This window comes from Pezoporus wallicus, unplaced genomic scaffold (assembly GCF_028554395.1).
Source record: "Pezoporus wallicus isolate ANWC-B61680 ecotype Strahan unplaced genomic scaffold, APGP_CSIRO_Pwel_v1 contig_6520, whole genome shotgun sequence".
Lineage (NCBI taxonomy): Eukaryota > Metazoa > Chordata > Aves > Psittaciformes > Psittacidae > Pezoporus > Pezoporus wallicus.
The window spans coordinates 831,547-859,487 of NW_026636887.1; the positions used below are offsets into that span (position 1 = coordinate 831,547).

General features: G+C 38.9%; 1 protein-coding gene across 1 annotated transcript; it reads left to right on the forward strand.

The window, feature by feature from the left end:
- TM9SF2 (transmembrane 9 superfamily member 2) lies at window positions 1-27,475 on the forward strand. The gene is made up of 17 exons (XM_057402097.1): window positions 1-352; window positions 4,401-4,468; window positions 5,644-5,737; window positions 6,458-6,585; window positions 10,353-10,482; window positions 12,881-13,005; window positions 13,861-13,972; window positions 15,312-15,391; window positions 15,484-15,592; window positions 15,716-15,848; window positions 16,085-16,204; window positions 18,473-18,530; window positions 19,171-19,330; window positions 20,816-20,967; window positions 21,988-22,099; window positions 22,745-22,916; window positions 26,796-27,475. Exons 1-17 carry the CDS (start codon window positions 218-220, stop codon window positions 26,861-26,863), a joined length of 1,956 nt encoding a protein of 651 aa, XP_057258080.1. The 5' UTR covers window positions 1-217; the 3' UTR covers window positions 26,864-27,475.
- Window positions 27,476-27,941: the final 466 nt, after the last annotated feature.

Here is a 27,941-nt window from a genome sequence, read left to right on the forward strand (position 1 = left end):
CCGCCCCGTCTCGCGTGTCGTCAGGCGGTCCGCGCGGGGTGACGTGTCGCGCGCGCGAGAAGCCGGAAGTGGTGGCCGTCGAGGGCGGGGGGAGAGACGAAACCGCGATTGCTGCCGCCGCGGGCGCCCAGGGACCCTCCCCCCGCCTCGGCTCCCCTCCCTCCCTCCTTCCCTCCCTCCCTCCCGCAGGCCGCCGCCGCCGTTCCGCCGCCCCGACATGGCTCTGCGGAGACTCCTCTGCATCGCCGCGGCGCTGGCGGCGGCCGCGCCCCCCGTCACTGTCGCCTTCTACCTGCCGGGCCTGGCGCCCGTCAACTTCTGCGAGGCTGGCAAGGAGAAGCCGGAGTGCAAGGTGAGGAGGGCCCGCACCGCTGAGGGGAGGGGAGGTGCCCGGGCTGCGGTGCCGTCCGGCTTTGCGGTGAGCAGGGCTCGTGTTTGGGCCTGCGGGTGTTTGTTTCCCTGGAGGGTTTCTAGCTGTCTGGCTGTAGCGTCCCCCGCGGCCCAGGGGCTCTGTGGCTGCAGGGACTCGGAGCGTGTCCCCACTGTCATCGGGAAAGGTAGAGAGCCCGCGGCCCCTCGCAAGCTGTCAGCTTATCTCGTGAGTATTGGTCACCCTGGGGAAATAGGAAGCCCTGGCCGCTTATCTCTCGTGCCCTTTTAAATACTTGTTGGAAACGTGAAGAAGTAATAATCGCAGGGACAGGTTGTGTTGGGGGTGTCTGTGGTTCTTGGCAGGAGCGAGCAGCCGAGGGCTGCAAGCAGATACAAATCGAGGCAAGCAGGCAGTGACTCTTCCGTTGCTGTGGTGTCCTGGTTCTTAGAACCTTGAAGTGTAGGGATTTCTGGGGCCCAGAGTCTCGAGTGAAACTGAAACTTATTTTCATGCCTAGATAAGTGACAAGCGAAGTTTGCATAACCAGATTGCTTATTTGTAAGGATGTTCCCCAGAGAAGCTGTGGCTGCCCCATCCCTGGCGATGTTCAAAGCCAGGTTGGATGGGGCTTTGAACAGCCTGGTCTAGTGGAAGGTGTCTCTGCCTGTGGCATGGGGGTTGGAACTTAAAGGTCCCTTCCAGCTCAAACCATGCTGTAATTCTATGTTAGCATGCTGAGGGTACATGCTTAAAATAGTCTTTGCTCCTTTGGGTGAGCCTTAGAAGTTTGCTGCTGCTGTAATGGCAGTTACACCAGACCATGCTTTAAGACTTGAATGAGGAAGTTCAAGACCAATTACGCTTATGATCCATTATCTTACTGCTGTTGGAAATGGCTATCTCACACTCTCTGAGCTCTCTTCTTCTGTACTACATGGAACTGGTCCATGATTCTTCTTCAGAAGAGTCTGTTTAAACCATATGTTTTTCATAAATACATTGCACTGAGTTTATTAATTTCCTGTCATGAATCAGTAAAGCAAGTAATAAGCCAAATGAGTAGTGAAAATGCAGTTGCTATAAATGTAATTTCCTTTCAAGTGTATTGTTCTATTCAAATTGGCCAAATCTTGCACCTAACACATCACTGTGGATTTTTTCACTCTTGTTTCTGTGCTGCTTCTGTTGTAGTAGTAAAACATTCTGTGGATGTTCTTTTATAAGGTCGTAGAAACTGAAATGACCTCAGGAGATCACATAGTCCAGCCTCATGATTAAAACACAACTGTTGTTACTAGATCAGCTCAGTTCTACCTCACTACCCTCATAAAGGAGGTTTTTTTTCCTTCAAATACAGGATAGGACTTTCAATCTGCAGTCTGTAATTTTCACAACATCCCTGAAAAACATAGCTGTGTTTGAATTATTCCTGGTTTTAAACTAGGGTTGTGGAAGAAAGTTTTTTGATGTTTTGTTTTTTGTAAGTCAAGTAAACTAGGTTGCCTGCTCTCTTTTGTAACCAGCCACGTTTGTGGGCTGATAAAGAGACATTTATGGGGTGATCTTTCCTCCTATAATGTGTACAATATATTTGTCTCCTCATCCATGGGGATTTATAATGTTTTAAATGTGAAATGAGGTACTTAGGTAATGGAAATCTTCTACCAGTGGCCAGCTGAACATTTTAGGATACCATTAACAAGTGTATTATTGCAAAAAATTGCTGAAATTAACCTCCTTTTCTATTACTCTACCTCATGCCAGCCACTTTACATACTAAGTGAAGCATATAGAGAAGTCTAAATCACTCTCCAGATCTAATTCCCTCCACATAACCTGTAATTGAATGTAGTCTGGTCCCTGGTGAGGAGGACCAATATGTGATCAGATCATTTCTTTATCTATCATAAGATTTACCTCAGTGGGTAAAACTAAGCTTCCCCGAAGAACCTTAATTTTTTACATGTTCTTAAGGAGGTCTTACAACTGTCACTGTTGATTATGATGTTGGTAATAATATTGAATTCTCGTCTGCACTGCGGATTTAGATGCACAGAGCAGATCTCTGAATTCTGTGTGTTACAAATATTTGTCTCTAAATATTTCTGTGTTATAATCTCTGTGGATCTCCTGTCTTATGTTGGCGAGATGGGGTGGAATGTTGGTGGTGGGGCACATAGCTAGCAGCACAAGAATGATGAGACTCATAAATTTCCCCCTTCCTCCAAGTGAGCAAACTCAGTTTGGCTGGTTTTCCCATTTCTGGTTGAAATATCATCAGAAATTTAAATGCGATCTGTGCAGACATGGTAACTCTTGGCCAAACATTAAGAGTCCTTACTCAGTCTAAAACAATACTGATGGCTCCAAGAAGACTTGCTGTTGAATGGAAATTGTTTATCAGAGATGCTGATCTGCAGTAACACATATACTTACAGAAAATTGGGGCATTCAGGTAAATCTCCTCCAATGAAAAATAGGTAATCTAATAGGCTGTGGTTCTGTGACCAGCTGAGGCAGTCTAACCCATTGCTGCTGGAAGCAAGAGATTTCACGCCTGTCTTTCTCCGGGCAGTGTGGCCCTGTCCTCTGTATTGTCCCAGCTGTGTTACCTGTTAATCCTTTTCAAAGCTTATTGACATGAGAAGAAACTACCCAACTTTTTGCCAGGCTAGTTTTTTGCTGTGCCGGTGAATTGAAGTGGCTTTAAGAATTATGGCAAGCGTACACTACCCAGAGGTAAGCAGCAGGTCTGCATGGCTTAGGGCAGAGGAAAGAGGAACAGTAAGGTGTGTCCTCACTTGGTGAGTCAGCCTTGCAGCTCACAGCTCCCGCCTCTCACGGAACTATGCCTAACTTGCCCATGGACAACTATAGTGTATCAATAAAATATGATACTGAGGTACCTGAGCTACACATGCATATGAACAATTCATTTTATTTTCTTTTTTTCCCTCCAGAATTTCTTTGTTTGGTTAAACTTGAGTCAGTTTGCATGGGGAGGCAAAGCTCTGCTGTTGGTGAGAAAAGAGATGGCTTGCTCTTGAGAGAGGTCTTGTTCCTGAAAACGCTAGCCTTCCTTTGGCTGTCTCCAGCTCTTGCCTGATTGCCCAGTAAGACAGTTCAACTTGCTGAGTTGCTAAGACTGCTCTTTAAATTTTTTGAGGGGTAACTCTTCTGCTATTTCAGCCAATTGAATTGGTTTACTATGCAAGCAGATAACTGCCAAAACCAGTGTAAGGCAGACAGTTGAAATGGATTGGGACTGTGGGACTAGAATAAGAGAAGGGATTTTGAGACTAAGAGGGAAGAGTGAGAGACCTCTTCCTTTCTGTAGCAGCAGGCCACCCCATCTGTAATTAACATGTACAGACCAAACTAATGTGAAACCACAGCAGACTGAACTTGGGAGTTTTTACAAGAAGGTAAATGTGAATATCCTTGCCTTCTCTTTGGCAAGAGCTGCTGTTCAAACTAAAAATAATGTATCAGTCTGAATACATTGTTTATATTCTCATAGTTGAATTTTCAGTTGTTACACAGGTAAAATTGTTGAGCAGTTTAATTACAGGGATACGTACTGATTTCATCTGTACTTTTATTCGTGTTCTTTTAAGACTTTTATTACAGATAAGTTGCAGTGATGACTAATATAGCTCTAACTTGGTACATTAAACCACTGGCAACTGTGGTAACTATTATTATTGTGCATGATTTCTTGCTATCTCATAGTTTAAATATTATGTTAGCCTGAAAGTGTTTTTTGCTTATTTGGTTTATTTTGTTGGTTTTTGGGACTTGGCGCTTTTTTTTCGTATTGTCACTGTTTCTGTGATGGTTAAATAGTGTTTTACTTATGCTATTTGCCGGTAAAGCTCATTGCACGTAATTCTGCATTTGAAGACATATAATTGCACAAATCTTACGTTTTTAGCTTTTCTTTACCTTATTCAAACAAATTATATATATATCTGTCAGAATTGAAGAAGTGCTTTCATGTAATTGCTGATTATCTCTATTCTTTCAGTCTGGAATCGAACTGTTTGTGAACAGGCTTGACTCTGTAGAGTCTGTCCTTCCCTATGAATATACAGCGTAAGTATATTAAAGTGTGTGTGTCATTTTAGTTGTTACTTCTTCCAAAAATACGAATTCAATTTATCTTTTAAATATTATCTACTTTCGCTACAGAAGTTTACCATTGAGGAATGTCTATTTATTTTGCTAATATAAGTTTACAAATACATAATTTTCAACTGAGCAGATGGATGCAGACATACACTGCTTCCTTCTCCTTAGTTGTCTTTGTTCATACATTAGACGTAGTGCATGGATTCATAGGCCCTCATGTAGGTCTGATCATTGCTTTGGAATAACTTAAGGTTAAAATGTGTGTATATGTATATATACACATATATATATATAATATTTACTCTTCTGCATTAGTTGTCATTTTATAGACCAAAGTATTACTGCAGTCTTCAGTAGCCTGTAGCCAGATGAGTGGAAGTGGTAATGAGATGTGAATTCCTGATCAGTTATCTTAATGAGGTGTTAATTTTTTTTCCCTGGTACACATCATAGGAGTGTACAAAATGTGTCAGTGTCAGGTGCAACTATGGAAAGTTGTTGCTTCAAAGAATGTTTTTATTGTTACTGTTGAAGAGGTTAAGCACTAGTTATGTCTACACTTTATTGAACGCAACTGTAATACACTTGAAATTAGACTGGAAAACTTGGAGGATGTGCTATTAAATGTGTTGGGGAATAAAACTGCAATATCCTCTTTATTTAATAGCACTTGTAAAGGAGCTGTATGTGTGTGTGTGTGTGTGTGTATGTACATATTTTGTTTTTTATTATTACCCTCCCTCCTTTATCCCCTGCCCAAGAATCTGGCTTGTATGCTTTTTTCTCGGATCTGCAATGAAACTCTATGTGAAGGTTAATTCATGGCTAAAATCCCCATTAAAATAGGAAACTTCTAATTACTTAAGGACACTTAATATAAACTGAGTTCCAAAATAGCTGACTAAGAGATTTGGTAGTTGGTTTTGTTTCTTCTTTTGTTGTTGGTTGGTTGGTTATTGTTTTCAAAATGGGACTGTGATTTTTCACACTTTGCCTTGTAGGCTCAAAGAAAAAACTTTTTTGGAAGTAAAGCTGTATAGTTCCTTCACTTGTGATGAGGTGTTGATTTGAAAGCACTATTTGAGGTCTAATATTTTCAGCTAAGAATAATTTGGTAACTTTTGTATCTTTAATGACAGGTTTGATTTTTGTCAAGCAGAAGGAAAGAAGCGTCCATCTGAAAACCTTGGCCAAGTATTGTTTGGAGAGAGGATAGAACCATCTCCTTACAGGGTTCGTTCTCTGACAAGGGGTGTTTGGTAATATATATGTTCAAATGTAGCCAAAGGAGATCAAAATCTTAAAGATCCTCTTCACAAGGGCTTTATCTCAAAGAGCTGCAGAATCTGATGTTCTACATAAGAGAAATCTGTCAATTTAACATAATGTAACTATGCAGTTCGCACCGTGAAGTGCTGTGGAGGTTGTCTTCTCTTTGGAACCTGTCAAAACCTGATTCTTGCTCCTCAGTTGTCCCCTTGTTAGGGTGAATTGAGTACTCTTATTTCTTGGAACCAGATCTAAGAATACCAACAGCTGTAAGTTTGAAGTATTAGAAGTGGTGTTAGCTGGCTTTTCTGATGATTAGAGCTCCTGCCCTTCTCTATTACATGTAGTAGGAGAGAAAGTTATCAGTTGAATCTGCCTGGGACAGCATTGCTGCTGTGAGGTCAAATGATTTGTCTGGTAAATCATTGCAGAAAACAGGTTTTAATCAGTAACAAGGAGCTCTTAGTGTAGAGCTCCTACACTGAACACAGGAGGGTTTTATAGCACACACCAATATAAAAGCATCCTCTGGTGGGGTTAATATACATAGCCTTGGTAATTTGTTAGGTGCTTTTATTATAATAATACAGGCAATTATAAATGCGTAGGGGAAACTTGTTAAATACTGAAATGACAGAAAGGTCGTGACAACCTTTTTGCTTATGTGTCTTTCATTCTTCTTAGTTCACGTTCAACAAGAAGGAGACATGTAAATCTGTTTGTACAAAAACGTATGATACCACAAAGCCAGAAGATAAACAGAAATTAGACTTTTTGAAAAAAAGTATGCTGCTGAATTATCAACATCACTGGTAAGTTGGAATCAGAATTCACAGGTGAGTTAGTCTATTATGTTGGTGATAATTTAATTTAGTTTATCGTTTTGTTATTGCAACAATACAGATTGAGCAGTAGGTATTGGCACTTCTGCAAATGCCCCTTCTGTTCCCTTCTGTTCTGCAAAAGATGTTACATTGTTGTTGTCATGAAAAATTTCCTTCCCTGAAGGATAAGCACCAGGTATAATGGAGACAAGTCTGTTTCCAGATGCAGAGCTTTGTGTGTTTTTTGTGCTGCCTCTGTGTTTACTGTAAAACACTGCTATTTCTTTGCATCTGTAAATGTAGGAGTTAATCCTGCCCTATCTTGAGAAAAGGCTTAAGGGACCTTCATTCTGTTGTCTGTGTTGTTTTTGTTTTTCTTGAGAGCCTTTGCACTTCCCTTCAGATGTGTGGCCAGGAGATAGGATCTATGGTTCTGAAAGTGTTTTATGCAGTTTGTTTCTCTTATAGGATATGGAAGTGAAAGGTGGCCAGTGAAAATGAAATAATTTAGAAAAACTCATAAACACTTGGTCCTTTTCTGTTCTCTGAGTCCCTCTGTAACTGTCTGAGTCATCTTGAAGCACACTGGGGCTCTGGTCCTGCTTGGCCATTGAGGTCCTCTTCCATTGGGCAATAAGAGTGGGGCAAGGCTGAATGCCTAGGCTGAATTCTGTGCTGATGTTCAGTTAGGATGTAGCCCTGCTCTCACCCACATCCAAGAGCTGGGAAATGTCTGTCAGCAGGCTCCATCTTGATACTGGAAATACCCAGCCTTGCTCTCAGTGTTTATATAGTGCTTGTTGGTACATTGTGCTAACAGCAGCCTTTGGGTGCAAGGGTAGAAGGAGTGACTTGGGCATGCAGTTGTCAGAATTCCTGTAGCATGTCTTTGCAAGTAATACATGAGCAAAATTAACTAATGTGGCACATATGGTTCCAAATATGTGTTCCCCACTTCACAGAAAGAAACATTTTGGTCTTCATCTAGTTATATTCAGACTTTCTGGATATATTAGTAAAAATGCAGGTGAAGTGTTGAATGTTGCCAATATTATCAAATGCTTTTCTGTAATGCCACATTACATTTCTTCATTTTTGAAACAGCCACCCATGCTGGAAAGGCAATGAGTGTGTTTTCTACTGCTCTTTTGAGCTGATCAGAATATCCCTTTTCAGGGATAAGCTATGGCTGACTGATGTAAATATTCCAGGAACATCTTGAACATTAGTGTAGTTGGAAGTTGATAGATGAGGTCAGAAGGGTTCACAGGCAGTAGCCATATGTTCATGTAGGTGAACAAGGAAGCAGTAAAGAAATCCTGAAAGGTACAGCTACTTTTGCAGGGATTTGAAGTGCATATGCCTAATGCTGGAATAAGTACAGCTTCAAACAAAATGCTGGATTGGGTTATATTCCTATTAAATACTGCATATATTTATGAGATTTACACCACTTTGAATTTACATGGTGCATGTTGGTTTGGTGTAAAGCTTCAGCTTTAAAAGTTAGCGTGTGTTTTGGTGTATAAATGAAAATTAGTTCCCTAAGGCTGTGATCCTGTCCCTCTCTGAAATACAGACACTTAATCTGACAGAAACTAAAACAGATCTGTGTAAAACTAATCACACAAAAAAGTACTTTAGACTGTTTTTCCCCTTAGATTAAATTGTTTTACAAATATACTTATTTTTTAGCCTGTACAGGTAGCTTGATAGGACTGATGAGATTTTAGTAAGATTTAGTTCTGTTTTTCAGGGTGAAAACTACCTTTTAAATGTAGAGTACTTTTTATATTCTTAGTTCTTTTAATAGCTCTTCTACTGTTTGGTTGTTTTTTTTTTTTTTGCTAGGCCCACTGCCCTAAAACTGTAGAACCAGTGACATGAAGAATCCCTGTTTGTATCTGTTTGGTAATAAATAGTCCTTCTCAGCCAAGGCTTCACAGAGTGGAAGCGGCTGGATTTTGTGATGAATGATGCATGCTGGAGGAGTATGGTACAGGGGTGTATTTGTACAGGGATCAGCCAAGGTAGTGTAAGTCAGGATTTAATAGAGGTTTATTATCCAGCTTCAATTTATCATAAAATTCCTGGGGAACACAGATGGTGCAAAGTACTTTTAAGGTTTTAAAAGCCACTTAATAAGATTAGGAATTGACATACTGAATTGGACTCAGCAGCTATACTGATATCTTGGCTGACAATGTTCGTCACCAGATGTTCTTGAGAGACATGTAAGAACACTGTTGTATAGCCCATTTACCCCATATGTATAATCTCTTCAAGTCATTTTAAATTTGAAGATTAACTGTGAAACATGATTTGCTTCTTAAACTATCAATTTGTTCGAGCATTGCTGCCTGAAGTCGGCTCCATATTCTTTGCTGCAGAAGATGCAAGGGAAAGCCTTTACCCCATCCAAAATCATTTGTAATAGGTTAATGCTTCACCTGGTTTTGATTATGAAATTAAAATACTAACAAAAGCAAGAGGTATCTCTAACGTATATTATGGCTGCAGGGGGACAGTCTGCCTCACCTATGTCGACACCACAGGCGTGCAGGGGAACCTCTGCTCCAGCACCTGGGGCACTTCCTGCCCTCCTTCTGCACTAACCTTGTTGATTGCAGGGCTGTTTCTCTCACATCTTCTGGTGCAACTTGAGGCCATTTCCTCTTGTCCTATCACTTGTTACTTGGGAGAAGAGGCCAACACCCACCTCACTACAACCTCCTTTCAGGTAGTTGTAGAGGGTGATGAGGTCCCCCATGAGCCTCCTTTTCTCCAGACTAAACAGCCCCAGCTCCTATAGCCGTTCCTCATTAGACTTGTGTTCCAGGCCCTTCAGCAGCTTTGTTGCCCTTCTCTGGACTGACTCCAGCAACTCAATGCCTCTCTTGTAGTGAGGGGCCCAGAACTGAACACAGTATTCAAGGTGCATGAATATAAATCCTGTGAGGCAGTAATTCAGAAGCAGCAGGTAGACAGTGGAGGGAAGTTTGAACGTGATTACTTTCCCAAGTGTGTGGTGGCTTACAATTTTTTGCTTGTGTGAACAATCTAGTTACAATATTCCATACTCTGAGGGAACTACAACTGAGGTCACAGTTGCACGAAAATATAGCAAATAAATAGCAAAAAAACCCAAACAAATAAGCAAAAACTTGCTCTTCAAAATAAAAGATTACAGAGTGCTGTGAAAAATGTATCATGCAACAGAAGAGCCAAGAGGAAGCTGAAGAATTAATACTATGTGTGTGTAGGCAAAATTCTTATTGCTTTGTATTTTGTCTGAAGCTTGAAATTATCCAGCTCAATTTAGCTGTTTTAGTGGATGGTTTTAAAAGACAAAATAATGAAATGTTAAATTGTTACCACTTCAGAGTGGGAGAGTTTTGTGTGTTGGGCTGTGTTTATAAGAGGACTTCAGAAACCAGTCCAGTGAATAGAATGTTTTGGTGGACACAGAGTAAGCCTCCTGCTTCCAAGCCACCTTCTGAAGAAATAGTATTTTTAATTTATTTTTTTCTAAAAAAAGATGAAGTTTCAGTTGAATAGCTACGTGCTTAGATTTCATTTGGAAATTGGATTGGCAGTCGGTGCAGTTCCATGGGTTAAGACCTGAAAGAGGTATTATTCTTGTAGTTAATCTTCCAGTAAAGAGTGCAGCCAAGTTAGGTTAGTATCAATGTGGTTTTGTTTCCACTGCACTCTGTATTTTGCAATGTTGTGAAATGTCACTGTGCCATTTACAGGATTGTGGACAACATGCCTGTGACCTGGTGTTACGATGTTGAAGATGGCCAGAGGTTCTGCAATCCTGGTTTTCCCATTGGCTGTTACATTACAGAAGATGGCCGTCCTAAAGATGCCTGTGTTATTAATGTATGTTTATGCAATTAGTTTTTTTTCTGATATCCCCTTTTCACTAATGTAAAGACTTACTTCTTCAATGTCATATTTCTATGGTGAGTCCTCACTATCTTAAGAACCTTGTTGCCTAAAACTAGGTGTTCTGATATCTCTGCAGGTACCACAATTTGTAAGCCTCTTCTAATACAGAAGGGCTCTAAAAGATAGAAAGAAGAGGTTTAGTACATGTAAAAAAAGGATAAGAACATGTCATCCTTCATTGCCTAAGAAGTCTAAACATGTTAAAGCTTGGACTTTACATTTTTGTGGGATAGAAGTGTTTTCATGGAGCAGGTTTTTATAGATGTTTTTGTACCTCTGCGTGTAAATTAATGCTTCTTGAAGGATTGCTTTCCCCGGGACTGTGTGGGCTACTGGAAGAAGGCAGAATGTAACATTTCTGAGTGAACAAAGCTTCTCCTGTGAGAGACCAATCTGTTGGATTAACTGGTGGAGGTCCAGATAAATGCACTGTAAGCATTATGGAGATAAGAATGCAATAAAAATTTGTGGATGTCTTCAGACTTCTTCCATGGAGAGGTCTCTGAGAACCTCAAATAAGCTTTTGGTTTTATCAAAATAGGTGGTTTTATTTAAGAGATCTTACCAAAGATAACAGTTTCTGCAGTTTCTAATTTTGTTTCCTTGCCTCTGTAATGGATTGGTTTCAGAGGCTCCGTGTGAATGCATGTATTTGGGATCAGATCTGTAATCTGGCAACATTATTTTTGTCTTGTTTAAATATTTGTTTTTAATATAACATTTGAGGGCCTAACTGAAGGACTGTAGAACACTTTGTTTGTCACTGTTCTTATCATTAGGATACTTTGTAAAATGGATGGGGGTAGAACTCTGAAGAATTACTAATTGACATAATGCTTGTGATTTAACAACCTCTTTAACTGACTAAATTCCAAGTTGAAGTTTCCCTTCACCCAAGATTTGTATTCAGCATTCCTGGCTGCTGCTTGCAGCTCATACCTGTGCATCTTTGGTTCTGAATGTCATGGTGATTCTGTCACAGGAAGCAATTATTTGCATTGTTTGCCTTGGAAGGTTCTGTTGAATCTATGAAAAAAATACGCATTGTTTTGAAATAGCTGATATTTACAAAATACTACTGTTAGGAAAGTTGTCACATACTTACCTGTTCAGTTTGCTACTTCAGTTAAATAGGACGTCTTCAGTTACTGATACATTTTAATATCTTTATAAATACATTTTATATTTATTTTTTCTACTATTTTTTTATTTTTAAATTGTAGTAGACAGGTCTTAGCATTAACTTTCCTGATTTGTCTTCTTAATGCAAGGAAACACTTTACTGTGTTTGTATTCCCAGAATCCTGAATTAATCTTGTAGGAGAACTTTTTGACAGAAAAACTGTATGCAGTCTAAAATTCTGTTACGTAAGCTTCTGCCTAAGGCTTTTAGATGCTTTTATCTTTTTGATGTTGTGGTTTAACGCCAGCTGGCAAAAGTGCCATGCTGCCACTCTCACCCCCCTGCCCCAGTGGGATAGGGAGTAGAACCGGAAAAAGTTAAAGCCTGCCAGTTGAAGTAAGAACAGTTTAATAATTGAAATAAGTATACATAATAATATATAATAACATAACATGTCATATTATAATATCATAGAATCACAGAACAGTTAGGGTTGGAAAGGCCCTTAAGATCATCTAGTTCCAACCCCTCTGCCATGGCCTCACCCTAGACCATGTTGGCCAAGGCCCTGACAAACCTGGCCTTGAGCACTGCCAGGGATGGATTATTTACCACTTTGGGCAACCTGTTCCAGTGCCTCACTACCCTCACAGTAAAGACCTTCTTCCTTATACCCAACCTGAATTCTCCTGTTTAAGTTTGAACCCATTACCCATTGGCTACTTTCCTCTATATATGATACTATATTAATAAGTATCATCATAATAATAATAATAATAATAGGGAATGAGAGAGACAAATAAAACCCAAGAGAGACAAGTGATGCACACTGCAATTGCTCACCACCTGCTGACTGATGCCCAGCCCATCCCTGAGCAGTGGGGTGGTTCCTAGCCAGCTTCCCCCCAGTTTATATACTGGGCATGATGTGCTGTGGTATGGAATGCCCCTTTGGCTAGTTTGGGTCAGGTGTCCTGACTCTGCTTCCTCCGAGCTTCTTGTGCCCCTCCTCACTGGCAGAGAATGAGAGACTGAAAAGTCTTTGATCAGAGTAAGCATTACTTGGTAACAACTAAAACATTGGTGTGTTATCATCATTATTCTCAGACTAAAGCCAAAACACAGCATTGCACCAGCTACTAAGAAAAACATTCACTATCCCAGCTGACAAGGACAATTGTTTAACAACATCTTTTATCGTTGCAGTCAGAATTTCATGAAAAAGATACTTTTTATATCTTCAACCACGTTGACATAAAAATATATTACCATGTTGTGGAAAATGAAGCTCTGGGGGCAAGACTAGTTGCTGCTAAACTTGAACCAAAAAGGTCAGTACTCAAAAGTAACTTGTCATCAAACAGTGGCCCATTCCAAGATACCTGCTTTGGTCCAGGGATCTGTTGCTAGTCAGAAATGTTTTCAGATACGTGACCCGTAGATTAGCTTTCCTATTGATTGATGTAGTGCAATGTAGAACAGTAACATAATTTTGTTTGAATTCATTAGATCTTTGTTCGCTATTTCCTATTCGGGGAAAAAAAAAAAAGATAAAATCTGGAAGTGGTGTGTGTTCAGTGAAGCAGCCCTCACTTCCTCCTTAGGAAGCATTTTGTGTTGTGATGGAACAGGCTGCCAGTGCCTGATGCAGGAATAATCAAAGTGCAAGATCTGATGTCTTCAGCAGTCAGGATTTGAATGGAATGAGTTCACAAATAAACTCGGCAATTTTTCTGGTATCTGTGTGGCTTTTGCACAACTGATGTCTCTGTTATTATTTCTTAGCATCTTGTCTTTCCTCCTATTGTACTCTTGGTATAACTGCGCTTGTTAAATGTTGGTCCAGCATTATGATGAAGCTAGTTAGTTAGTAATTCTGTTGTAACGTTTTGAATGTTTTGGAGGTTTTTCGCAATACTCAGACTTCTAAACTTTAGTGCTCTGCTTTAGAGACTGTGCTCTAAAAAGTTTTTTTTTTTTAGAAGAGACAACTTAAGTTCAGGTATCAAAAAGTCCTGTGCTTATTATATGTTCCTTATGAGCTCTGAAATTTGAGGCATTAAGAACAATTGTTATATGTAAGGGAAGAATCTTGGATGAAATGGATGCTTTCGTAAGATAAATTAATTATTTTTTTAGAGTGTTGTCAGTGATCGGCTTTCATTCTATGTTTTTTCTTCCCACAGTTACAAGCATACTCATCCAGACAACCCTGATTGCTCAGGAGTACCTATGGATATAAGTAACAAGGCTAACGGAGAAGTCAAAATTGCTTATACATACTCAGTTTCTTTTCAAGTGAGTACTAAGCTTTCTGTGGTAGTTATGTCTTAAAATCATACCTTAATACTTTGAATTATAAAGGTGACATCTAAAATTATTTCAGAATAGTAAATTTGTGGGTTTAAAACTGTATTTAAACTGGTATATCAGAGATGGCTTGGGATTTACCCCACGCTTTACAGTTTTGTGTATCACACACACTGAATGTGAAATGCGTATGTGCTTTTAAAAGAGCTCCACTTCCCGTGTTTACCTTGGTTGTCTGGTAGATTGTTCTTAAATCTAAGGAATTGTGTATCTTGACAAATCGCTGCTGTATGTAGGTTGAAGCTGATAATTTTCTGTTCTGCTCCAAAAGCTTTCTTATGTCCAGTGTCTTTCTCCCATGAAATCCTCTGTCCTCTTTAAAAGCAGAGGAGCAGTATAGTGGCCAACTGCATGCAGCAGTGATACTTGAAAGTATCTTATTCTGGTCACAAGCAAGAGAGTTTTTCTAGTTTTGGTTGGGGTTTTTTGTTGTGGGTGTTTCTTTGTTTGGTTGGTTTTGTTTGTTTGTTTGTTTTTAAATGGAGTTTGCTGGACGAACTGTTTCCCAGAGTTTCTAACCTGTTGTGGTTTTTGTACTTTCAAAACTAGCTTTACTTTCTGGAAAGCACTCTTGTTATAAATTACTGAAATAGCATCCTGTCAGAAAGTTACCTTGCCATTTTTATTAATTGATCCTGATGTTTATGGTTTGTTTAATAGCAGTCTTCAGATTGATCAGCACTGTTTATTCATTTTTTTCATGTGTACTCTGCAAAGTAAGACAAAGAAATGCTCTTTTTGAAATGTTTCTGATGAAGTCATGGTCTGTGTAAGTTCTGCAATATTGTCTCCCCATCTGTCTTGCAGTCTAAGCTGAATGTAACTGTATTTGGTACTGAAAGCAGGTTGTATGAAAGCAAAGGATAATTTGGACAGGGCACTATCTAGAAAGCTGAATATTATCCTGGAGACTGTATAGCAGAGCTTAAGTTTCTCAGTGTCTGTAGTGTTGAGTTACATGTTTTTTTTTATTATTCTGCAAGTCACTTGAATTCCAGATGAATTAATGTAATTTCTGAAGTCAGGAAGCTCAAATAATTAAATTTGATAGGCCTTTATGTCTTGAGAAGACATGAGTGGTCAGTGCTATTCAGAAAATATTTTGGGTTAGATTCTGTGTTCAAATCTTAGATTTTTATGTTGAACTATTTCTTTAAGGCATGCAACATGAAATTTCAATTTGTCCTGAGATTTCAGGTTGCTTTGCATGAATGTCAACTTATAAATTTACAAGCTGGATACTGACTGTATGTATTTATTTTTTCAGGAGGAAAAAAGTATAAGGTGGGCATCAAGATGGGATTATATTTTGGAATCCATGCCTCACACTCACATTCAGTGGTTTAGGTGAGAAGAAAGTTTCTCTTCAAATGTACTGTACTGAAATGTTTACACTGCAGTTTGAATGATCATTTGTTTGGTTTTCTTTTTTAATTCAGTATTATGAATTCGTTGGTGATTGTCCTCTTTCTGTCTGGAATGGTAGCCATGATTATGTTGAGGACGCTGCATAAAGACATTGCAAGATACAATCAGATGGATTCCACTGTAAGTCTAAAATGTACTTCTTGAAGTTTATTTGGAATGTATTTTTTCAAGCTTAATGTATTTCTGTAGCAGGCGATTTAAATGGCAATTGGCTGTATTAAAGCAGGTTTATGTCCTTCACAGGAAGATGCTCAAGAGGAATTTGGCTGGAAACTGGTTCATGGCGATATTTTCAGGCCTCCAAGAAAAGGAATGCTGTTGTCTGTGTTTCTAGGCTCTGGCACACAGATCTTAATAATGACTTTTGTTACCCTGTGTAAGTAATGAAATGGGGAGGAGTTAGTTGAGTACATGATGTTTCACTGCTAATTGAATAGTACTAGTAAAAATAGCAGTATATATTTTTGTCTAGAAATTTCTTAGAGTCTTAAGGCTGAGTGAGCTGATATAGTAGACAGGCAGCTTAGTATACACAGAGATTAAGATAGCTGGTATACTGGCTTTAAGTCAAATGTGTAGTTATTTCTAAAATTGTGCATCTCTGCTTCACAGTTTTTGCTTGCCTGGGATTTTTGTCACCTGCTAACCGGGGAGCTCTAATGACCTGTGCTGTAGTTTTGTGGGTACTGCTTGGAACTCCAGCCGGTTATGTTGCTGCCAGATTCTACAAATGTGAGTAAAAGTTATTTAAACTGACAAGGCTTAAGTTCATTAAGGTAAATTATCATCACAGAACTGATTTGTATTTTGAAGTACAGTTTGTAGTTTCCCTCAGGGCAAGCTGGTGAAATGTACTTAACAGCAGAAAACACATATAGAACACTGACATGGTTACATTGATTGTGATGTGATCATGCCTACAGACCCTGAATTGCTCTTGCTACTACATATTTATGGAATAGGGAAGCAAATTCGATTTTACCACTACTAAGCTCATTACATCAGACAGTTTTGTACTTCTGTTTCCTACAGTTGGAGGCAGGAGCGGTGTTAACTTGAATTTGGTTTTAGCCATCAATGTTGCTTGGTAGCATTTTTAATTCTCCCCACTTCCCCAGTCATGAACTTCTGTTCTTGCATGCCTGAGACTTGTCACCTCTTTTCAGCTAGTTCCTTGGTCTTCGGGAGAACGGTTCTTATCGGCCTATGACAGGGGTGCAGGGACAAGGATTATTAGGCGTGGTCTAGTGTGAGGTGTCCCTGCCCATGGTGGGAGGGTTAGAACTAGATGATCTTAAGGTCCTTTCCAGCCCAAACCATTCTGTGATTGATTCTGTGACTGATTCTGTGATTCTGTGTTCTGTAGTTGCAGAAATCAACCCAGTGATGTTTGTGCACCTCTCAGTAGCTAGTTGGTACTGTTTTCCTTCACTGATCCCAGCTACAGCCTGCTTACCAAGCTCAAATGGTTTGCCCTGTACCCTCTAGTTTGTTTTAAGGTGAAGCATGCCATTCCACATACAGCTTGTTTTAATTCCCTTAATCAAGGGAAAAGGCTCTTTATGACTGAGCAAGCTGGATCATTTGGACTAGTTTATTTCTGAACATACAGTGCTAGAGAAGGAGTTTATTTCTCAACTTCAGCTTTGCAGTAGATGTTGGAGTTCTTCTAACTGTTTTGTAATTTTCACGTGGGGAGAACCACTGTGGAAAGAGGGTTTGTATTTTGTAAGTTTTTCTGCAGTTGTAGTGATACGATAGTGAACTATACATTTTTCTAATCTTCAAGCCAATTAAGATTAAATGGAAGGAGACTTTAGAGCTAAGAGCATAATTGAGGACAGACTTATTTTTTATATCATGCTGTACGGTATGTGTTTTGAAGGATATTTTGAAGTGTACTGGTGGTAAATTGAATCCTGTACCTTTGGTGCAAACGCAGCTAATAATAGTTACATTTCATATTACACCTAATAAGAATCATTTAGTTGATACTTGAATATTGTGTTTAAATATTAAGATAGTGACAGAACAGTGATATTATAACATGAGGTGGTCCATACACTGTACACAGCATGTAAACGTAAATATTTCTCTTTATAGTGTGCAGATAGTATGAGACATAAACCAAAATGCAGCTGAAATGGATATCTAGATTTAAAAGTGGGGTTTTTTTAACATTGCATTTAAAAAGTGAAATCTGAGTTGAAATAAAATGGTTAATTTTAATAACTGGTGCCATGTTCTGCCAAGATATTATGAAGAAATAGAAACTTAATTAAAATCACTCTAACCATAATCACTTCTGACTCTTGAAGTAAAGAAGCATGTCATTATGGAGTGCTCAGATGAAATTGTCAGCTTCATTGAATTCCAGCAGGATATTTCCATTTGAAAATATGTGCCTAGAATTTTTATCAGCATAGTGCAAATTCATAAAGCTTTTCTTAATAAAGCAATCTTTGGTCTTTTGGTATCACTACTTATTAATGCTGTTAAGACTCAAGAGAACATCACTGCTTCCTGTAAGTGTGTTAGTTCTGACTTGTAAGATTTGTAGACAAGAATTATTTCAAGGAAACTATTAAGCTTGCTTTTCTCATACTTACATATTCCTAGTGAAACCTGCAGTCAAATGCTAGAAAGCTAAAACTTCTTAATGACTCCAGCTTTAAACTGTTGGGTTCTTTTCTTTTTGAAGACTTCAAAGTACTGCAAGTCTGCTTCCACCTTCTAGCAGATAAAGTGGTCAGAGACCCAGTTTATTTAGTTGGATACTTTTTCTAGCCTGGGTCCAATGTTCTTTGCTTTGAAGCTCTATGATTAAGCAATATGAGAAGGGAATTCAGTTTTATTACTGAAGATTTATTTTACTCTTTTAAACTTGAGCGTGATATTTGAGCGTTTGCAAGCTAACTATAACAGGTAGATGGACTGGAAAATTAATAGTTGTGAGGAGCTTAATGCATGTTTTGATAACTGTCAAATGTTTTAATACAGCATTTGGAGGCGAGAAATGGAAAACAAATGTCCTGCTGACATCATTCCTTTGTCCTGGGTAAGCTGAGAATATTGTCATGATTAAAAAAATTAAACTCCTTCTCTGACATGCAAATCTAATTTTGAAGTTTCAGTTATATGAGTAAATCCTGTTTCATCACCCCTTTATTCCAGAAGCTATAAGAATATCATGTCACTTTTGACTAAGATGAATATGTTAATGGCATAGCATCCTTGGATATTTTTTTTTAGTCAGCATTTGTTTACTCTCACCACTTGAAAAGGTTGATTAAGAAAGAGCATTATGATAGTAGGAAGTTTTGGACAGGCGCACTTTTTCATTGCTTTCTTTTACTGTCTCGGCTGTTTCCCTGACCACACTGTAGTTGGTCTTACATAGTGTCATATATTGTAGAAGCATTGTGATAAATCTTTCTTACATAATCACAGCAAGCAGTCTTACCCTGAAGTGTAGTTAAGACAAGCATATATTTGAAATTGCTTAGTTGGAACGTCAGCTCCTGCTGGAGTACAGTCCCACTAGATTAACAAAGAATTGCTTGTTTGACCTCTTGATTTTGATATTCTGTGTCTCATCTGATTGTAACAGATTTACCCCAAAATCTTAATACAGTGCTATTGTTTTGTTAAATATTAAGGAATATTTCTGTGCTTTAAGTGTGTTCTGTATTTTTCAGAATCGTGTTTGCAGATTTTTTCATCATGAACCTCATTCTGTGGGGAGAAGGCTCTTCAGCAGCTATTCCGTTTGGTACTTTGGTTGCCATTTTGGCACTCTGGTTTTGCATATCTGTACCGCTGACATTTATTGGTGCCTATTTTGGTTTTAAGAAAAACGTAAGTGATTTTGAGGAATTGATTTGTAGGTGTATGTCTACACACACACACACACACACATACATATATGTATATATAAAAAATGCATGTATATTTTTTCACTGTATAGACTATGACTGAGGTAGCACCTAAGCTACTTGCATTGTCCAGTCCAGTTCTGTTCAGTTGCTTTAGAGCTGCGTTCAATACTTGATGTGGGGGTTCCAAGATTTTGATACTCGGTTGGTGGTGGCAATATTTCTCTGCAATGATTAGGGTTGTTACTGTATTTAATTGAGGGACTGCTCCAGATAAAGAAATGATTTGGGCATTTTTATTTTCATCAGCGTCCTTTTCATTACTAAAAAATCAGTTAACTCAGCCAAGCATAACAAAGCAGCTTAAGCATTTCTGGTTTTCCCCCATGGTTTTAATTCTTGTCCACCTTCTACACTGAGGATATTTTCTGGTCAAATTGCTAGAGCTCTTGTAAAATTTCTTTGCATAAGTGTTCTGCAAATGATTATCACTGCTTGGCAGACATTAATTGGGATTTACTCCCAAACTAATAATTTTACTTATATATGAGGCTCTTTGTGACACTGATGACCAAACCATCTTAAATAATGAGATTGATTTCTCTTTTTGCTTAAAAAGTGGTTGTCTCTGCCCCACGAACATAAAGATTTATAAGTTCAGATATTTTTTTTTTTTCCTGTATAGGAAGCCAGAGTTGTAGCTCTCTCTAGCTCTCTTGGAATACCTTCAGAGAATATTTAAGTATCTGACAAGTTAGTAGTTATCCTATTTTTCTTAACCTGAGTTCAGGGTGTTTTCTGATAACAGTATTGAAATTTCAGCGCGCACACACACAGCCCCCCCGCACTGTACAGAGGCAGTTCCTTTAAGAAAGGAGGATTTGATAACCTGTAAGGCAACTTGACAGATGTCACAAATTCATTAAAATCCAATCAGAAAGCAGGTACCTTGCAAGTGTCTGTTGATGCTCTTAATGTAATCTTTACGAAAGTGAAAAGATATCAAAAGTGTGCATTTACCTGCCTTATTTTTTTCTCCCACCATGCTGATTTATGCATGCATCTTAAATTAGGACTTAATTGCCACGTTGAATCTTCTCAGTTTGTAAGTTTATCCTAATGTGATTCTTGGAGTATGTCCTGAAAAACAAGATAGAGGGATATTTAGAAGGGGAAAGGAACAGTCTGCACCACCAATACCCCCCAGCTGACAAGCGGGAAATTGGGCTCTGTAACAGATCATGGATAGGTAATCATAAAAAGGGAAGTCCAAAATCTCTGTTCCTGTTTTCAGTAAGAGCTCCCTTCTAGCTTGTTTGACTAGCAGATGTTTGTACCCAGGCTGGTAGCAAAAGCAGCTCTAGTGGTAGCTAGAGAAAGCAAAATGAGAGTGCTGATGTTTGACATGTTATTTATTTAGCAGTTTATTTTAACAGTTAATTACTGTAACAATTTCTTTATTTTAAAGGCTATTGAACACCCTGTTCGCACAAACCAAATCCCTCGTCAGATTCCTGAGCAATCCTTCTATACAAAGCCGTTACCTGGCATTATCATGGGAGGGATTCTACCTTTTGGATGTATCTTTATACAGTTGTTCTTCATTCTCAATAGTATTTGGTAAGTTAACCACCATCTGTTTGAATTTTTCTCTGTCATAAAAGGCAGTAAGTCCTTTGTGTAAGTTTTTATTCAGGATGCTTTGATTCTTGGTGATTCAGGGTTACCAGAATACTGGTTCAATAAAAATTTAAATGTTAACGTCTTTTTAGTATTTCATGGTTTGGATGATACCCAGTGCCTGTATGGCTTGTTGAGTGTGTAGAGCAGTGGCACTGCTATGCTTAGCACTTTACAGCTCTCCTATGATACTGAAATAGCAAGTTTTCTCATGCTACTCCTCTGACTTCATGTAGAAGTGGCTCTGAAGCTGAAAGTAGTAAGTATATTAAAATTGACTTGAGTGGGTTTTTGTAGTTGTTGTTGGGCTAGAAAAGTGTCACTACTCTTGGGAGAGAAAAGAATCAAGAACAGATTTTGTGAAATCTTTATAAAGGCACCAGAGAGTAATTATTTTCAAAACTAAAGCACCAAAGACTAGTCCAGCATACGTGAACTCTGATGCGAGCTCACAGCACACTGACAAACTAATCTACTGTGAGGGATTTGTCTTCCTTCTGGCACAGTTTAGTTATTGGATCTTGTTAAACTGTTTCTGAACCTTGAATAGGTGCCTTTACCCAGCGCAGACGGCTACAGCATTTGACATTTCATGTTATTTTGCAGCTCTGCCCCTTTGATTGAAATGTGAGGTAAAATCCAAGTTCTGCTGAAGTCAGTGGAAGAGGTCACACTGACTTCACTGGAGCTGTAATTACTCTCATTATGTCTAGTCAGTTCTTTCCCCGAATCCCCACAGGGGCTTGCTTTGGGCTTTGCTTTCTCACTGTTTCCAGACTGAGCTGCCGAGGCTCCTGTTCAGTTAGAAAATAAATCAGTCATTCGTATGGCCACGCAACTGACAGTGTTTCAGTAGGAAGGGGATACTTAAGGTGAAGGTGATATTACTGCATGTGAAGGAATAATATTAGCACAGTGTCCATTTTATTTATTTTTTTTTTTTTCAACTCCCTTTTACAGGTCTCACCAGATGTATTACATGTTTGGCTTTCTGTTTCTGGTATTCATTATTTTGGTTATTACATGTTCTGAGGCTACAATATTGCTCTGCTACTTCCATCTATGTGCAGAGGTGAGACATTCTTTAGTATTCATACTTGATGTTGTTTTAAGAATGCTTCCAAAATTTTTAAGGCTTTTGTAATTGAAAATAATAACATAAACACCATTAGTAGATGTACTTAAACCATGTCCTTAGAAAGTGAAGCAGACTGGTTTTGGCAGGACTTGTAACAAACAAGAGAACAACTGCATGGGGCTTTGAAGCAACCTGGTCTACTGGGAGGTGTCCTTGCCCATGGCAGGGGGTTGGAACTAAAAGATACTTATTCTTCTAACCCAAACCATTCTATGATTTTATATACTGCTAAGTCAGATATCACATCTTTAGATTGTAAATCCCTGTTTTCTGAAGATGCTAAACTTCATGATCAACACTGTGGGGGGGGGGGAGAAGGTCTCTGTGGCTGGCAGTAGTAGGTCTGGCTTACTTGGGTTTTTAGGTTTTGATCTTCAGGTGTCTCATTTCTAATTGTGAATGGTATAGCTAAAGCAATTATTATATATAGTTCTTTTTCCTGTAGATAAAAACTAAAAAAACCTCACTTTTAGATAAAGTGATAGTAGAAAAAGTAGCTCTGCAGTCAGGAATAGGGTCAGAGTGCTAGAGGTACATGGAATATTACTCATATATATTTTTTTTCTCCACCCCTTCTAGGACTATCACTGGCAGTGGCGTTCTTTCCTCACTAGTGGCTTCACTGCAGTTTATTTCCTAATATATGCAATACATTATTTTTTTTCTAAGCTGCAAATCACAGGAACAGCTAGCACCATTTTATATTTCGGTTATACCATGATTATGGTTTTGATCTTCTTCCTTTTCACGGGTAAGCATGCTCAACCTGAGCTTTAAGTTTTGACTTTACCATTAGTACCTTTTCACCACAGGCAATATTCGTGGGAAAACTTATCTTGACACAGGTTTATAGATTCACGTGTCTTTGATTTTTTTCCATATGTATTTGATTTTTGCGTATCATTTTGCACCTCTGTAACCACAAATTTTAGTGAAGGAGATTAAGTGGGGATGAGGGAAAAGTCTGCTAATCTGGGGAGTGGCCTATGATGAGGTCTTCAAATACGACACCTTTAAACATGATAAATGCTTCTCCAGATTTCATTCCTAGATTAATCATGTGACAGACTTACCTTTTTTAATTAGTTGTTGTCATGGTTTAAGCCCAGTCAGCGATTCAGCTATGCATCCTGTTTGCTCACTTCCCCCCCCCCCCCTTCCTCCCTCAGCTCCCAGAGGGATGGGGAGGAGAATCAAAAGAATGTAACTCCCACGGGTTGAGATAAGGACAGCCCAGTAACTAAGGTATAACACAAACCACTGCTGCTACTATCACCAATAATAATAATGATAAGGGAAATAACAAGGGAAGAGAATGCAACTGTTCACCAGCCGCTGACCGATACCCAGCCTGACCCGAGCAGTGATCTAGCCCTTCCGGGTAACTGCCCCCAGTTTGTATACTGGGCATGACGTGCTGTGGTATGGAATACCTCTTTGGCTAGTTTGGGTCAGGTGTCCTGTCTTTGCTTCCTCCTGGCTTCCCCTCCTCTCTGGCAGAACATGAGACTCAGTCCTTGGTCAAAGTAAACATCCTGACCAGCAACTAAAACCATTGGTGTTATCAGCACTGTTCCCAGGCCGAAAGTCAAAACACAACGCTGCACCAGCTACTAAGAAGGAGAAGAATGACTGCTACTGCTGAACCCAGGACAGTTGTCTTTGGAAAAAGACACTTCAAATCACACACAATCAAGTGTAAAATTACTGTGTCAATTAAGGGAAAAATGCAGCTTTTGTGGAATAGGAGGAAGGGAGAGAGGAGGACATGTTGACATGTTCCTTCCCCCCCGCCATTTGCTGTCTTCCAAGATTTCTTTACCTTCTTTCCCAGTTGCATTGAAGTGGCACAGGAAGCAGATAGAATTTCATAATCATTTTTTTAATGTAGTCCTATCAGAATCTCTTCATCTTTACTATGAGCTTTTGGAAAAGCACCTGTCTTGGGTGCTACATTTTAATTACCTCTTAAATAAGCAAGATGAAGTTGTCATCTTCAGTACTAAGAAGGAATCTTCAGAAACACATATCCCTTATTTAGGGGTGGTAGAATGGCAGTGAAAATACAAGAAGTCCCCTTTGAAACTCTCATGCAAGATGGCAGCAACCCCCAACTCCTCAAAAACCTTTAAAAGTCTGAATTCTGATCCAGCAGGATGTGATGTGTCTGTGTGGACTTTATTGTTCAGGGCAGTATTTTTGAAACTATTTTGAACTGATTGGTGCTTTAAATAATTTCAAGCTCCATGTTTATGGTGAAGTTTAATGATTCCTAAGGCTTTGATACGTGTGCAGTTACGTGTGCAGCTATACAGGCTGCGTTTTAAGGCCTCTTACCACACAAGTGGCTTGTAATCGGAGCTTTTAATATTGATCTCAGTGTAACGATAAGTAGAATTTTCATTTCCACTTAACATAGGAGAAAAAAAGAAACCTGATGGGAAGAGAACTGACACTTGAGAATGGTGGTTCATTTTCTATGGTTCATTTTAAGTGCAACCGCATATTCATTTCAAAAACATTGCCGCTTCAGCTTAGGAAACATTGAAGCTGTTTGTGCACCACAACTGAATGCAGATGGTGATGGGCAGAAGTAAGAGTCTGCAAGGAGTTTCTTGGGTCATTGCCTGTTAAAAGGAGGAATGGGAATTTAGGTACATTATATAATCTCTTTGCAAAGTGATCCAGCTGTGTTCCAAAAGTGGTTAGTTTTATCTTTCATCCTTTTTGAGTCAGTCTAATGTGTTTTGGCATTGCTTGTGAATAGTTTGCAATTTACACATCATCTCTACTTCTGTTTATATTTTGTGTACTGGTAACCAGGTCATTCTGAATTAGTAGGTCAGAGATTCTGCCTCCCTTTCTCAGTCCCTTTTATTTCTCACCCTGCCTTTCTCTTAACCTTTATCCCTGTTCTGAGTTTACTGATTATCTTATTGCACTAAAGAATTTAGGAATGCATGGTGGTTCATCTAGAAACGAATGGGTACTGCTGTATGCAGATCCATTTTAAATAGGTGCAAACTCACAAAGCAGCATGCAGAAATAATTAGGCTTTACCTAAGTGTAACGTCAATTAATTTAGTTTCTCTAGCTTTTCCAGCTGATACTCAGCATGTCTGCCTTTAAGAGTAAGCAGTTTTGGCCAGAACCAGAATGGTGTTTACTCTGTCTCCTTTGTTCAGTCTCTTTACTCTGGACATGTGCAGTAATTCTGGAGTGCACGCATTCACTATAAAGGAGATTTACAGTAAATTTTCTATACTGAGGCTTGCTTAGCTGCCTTTCTGTACCTCAGGTGCCCATATAATTTCCATCTTTTGCCCTTATTCTTTTAAGTTAGTGTCACATGTCATTGTTTAGAGGCATTAGGACATGTCCAGTGTATCCCCATTTTCCTTTGCTCACACATCCACTTTCAATTGACCAGTTGGGTGTGCAGCATCTGCCAGCAAATTTGGGGAGTCCTTTCCAGGGTACGTTCACAAGCATGCAGTAAAGAGGTGGTTTACTCCTGGACTGCTTCAGATGCTTTCTGTGGTAGTCATTTGTATGTAATTGGAACTGTGAAATGTGAGTTACACTGTGCAACTTGAACTATGCTTTCAGAGTTTGTACACTTTCAGGTTTTGAAATCTTCAGTCTCTCTATTGAAATTACGTTGAAATTAGAGCTTAATACATGTTAAGCTAGCCACATGGTTAGAACTTTGAAACATCATATGCTTAATGATTTATTTTTAATCTGCTTTCTACAAGCTGAAGTGCAAATTATCCTTTAGTTAGAGAAAATTGTCCTATTTCTAAAGACTTAAGAATAATTTTGGCCGTTTAGGTTGATACACATTCAAAGGTGGATATGTTGAGTTCTCTGAGATTCACTGAAGTGATTTGATAAAAGGTTTTACAGAAAAAGAGGCAGGGCAAAGGGACAGGCAGTTCTGTTCCAGTTTCTTAAATGAAAAAGCGTATTAGCAATTTAGCAAAAACTGCTCCTAAAGGTAGCTGACTTCTGTGTCAGGGTGATAAAGAAGCTAAAAAGAAGAAAATCGTATTTGTTGTATCAAAACTCTGCTGCTGCTGCTTACTCATCTGTTAAAAGCAGTTAGTATCAGGAAGGGTTTTGACGGTACCCTGCTGCTATGTCAGTGTAACACATGCTTCAGGCACTTGCATCCGCGCTGCATTCCAGGTCATTGATCAGACTCAGCGGGCAAAATACTGGGAGCTACATGACAAATCTTTGATTCACAGCTGGGCCCACAGCTATGTATCATAGTAAATGAGTCAGTTAAACATCACTAGTTTAGCAAGCGTGAAGGGGGAAAAAAAATTACCATGATATCATTCGTGGTTCCTCCCAAGCTTGCCTAGTGAATGAGTGAGCACACAGTGTTTGTTGTACTTCTTATCAGATCTAACATAAAGGCAGGGTTTTTTTCTTTAAAGAGCATGCTTGGCTTTTGCATAGGAGAAAGCTGTGATTTGTGAAGAGGTAATCAGGCAAAAATCAGATAATCTGCAGGGCTTTTTTCCTGCCCTACTTTTTGCAGAAAATGACAGTTCTTGTATGAGGTGTTCTGTGTCAGTTGTATTAGCATGTAACTGTTTGTTTGTTTGTTTGTTTTTAGGAACAATCGGGTTCTTTGCATGCTTCTGGTTTGTAACCAAAATATACAGCGTGGTGAAAGTTGACTGAAGAAACCAATGTCAAGAATTACACAGAAGAGATTTAATCTTCATTAACGTAACTTAAAGACCTGGTCTGGTTGATGAACTTGAGCTTTATCAGAAGTATTGGCTTCCTGTTCTTTGAGAATGATACTGAATATGCACCTACTTTTCCCACTAACACGTTTGTATTGTGAATTAACAACCTGTTTTCAGTCAGATCATAATGAGGATCAGAGTTACGATATTTATGCATTTGTAAATACAACCGTCCTTCAAAAGAAATGTTAAATTCTAATGGCAGAGTAGAAGTGGCTGCATTACACAACTTAATGATACTTCTGATCAAAGTTCACTTGTAAATAGGTTTTTCTAGCTTGGTAGGTGGGATGAATTATTTTTCTTTGAGGGAAATGAGAACTTTTTATTATGCTGACTTTGAAGGATGACTCTTAAGAAGTGTTGCTTTTAGTTTGGATGTGATTTTTTTTTTTTTTTTTTATTTTTTATTGGTGTTACGTCCATAAATATTCTGATTTCTGTGACTTCATTAGTTTCGTTGTTCTTGGCCTTTTAAACTATGTGCCTCTGAGTCCTTGAATTTCTAAATTCATAATCTAATAAATATTGTAAAAATGTCTTCAGTGGCTTAGTACATATTACGAGTTCATAAAAATATGCAAATACAACTACATTGAAGACAGTTGCTTAAAGATTGCCTAGAGTATTTTATGGCATTTTCTATGGTTTAATGTATATTGACACCCCCTTAGATGTGCCAGAAATGTTATTTGTGCTACATGGCTCTGACACAGCAATGTGATTGTGGCGCATGAGTGGCACTATACCCACGTGTAACAGAGCCACTCCGCAGCGCTAACACAGTCCTTCGCACAGGTACTTTTTCAGAGATTGCTGTGGAGCTGTCAGTATGTTGAGAAGGTCTTACAGTGCATGAGTCAGCATTCTCTGCTGATCCTGCTTTCAGATCTCGATGATGCATATTCTACATGGCAACTATTGCTGATTGTACTTAATGTAGGTTAAAAAAATAAAAGAAGATGACTATTTTTGCCTTATACTAAGAGACTAAAGTCAATTTTGGA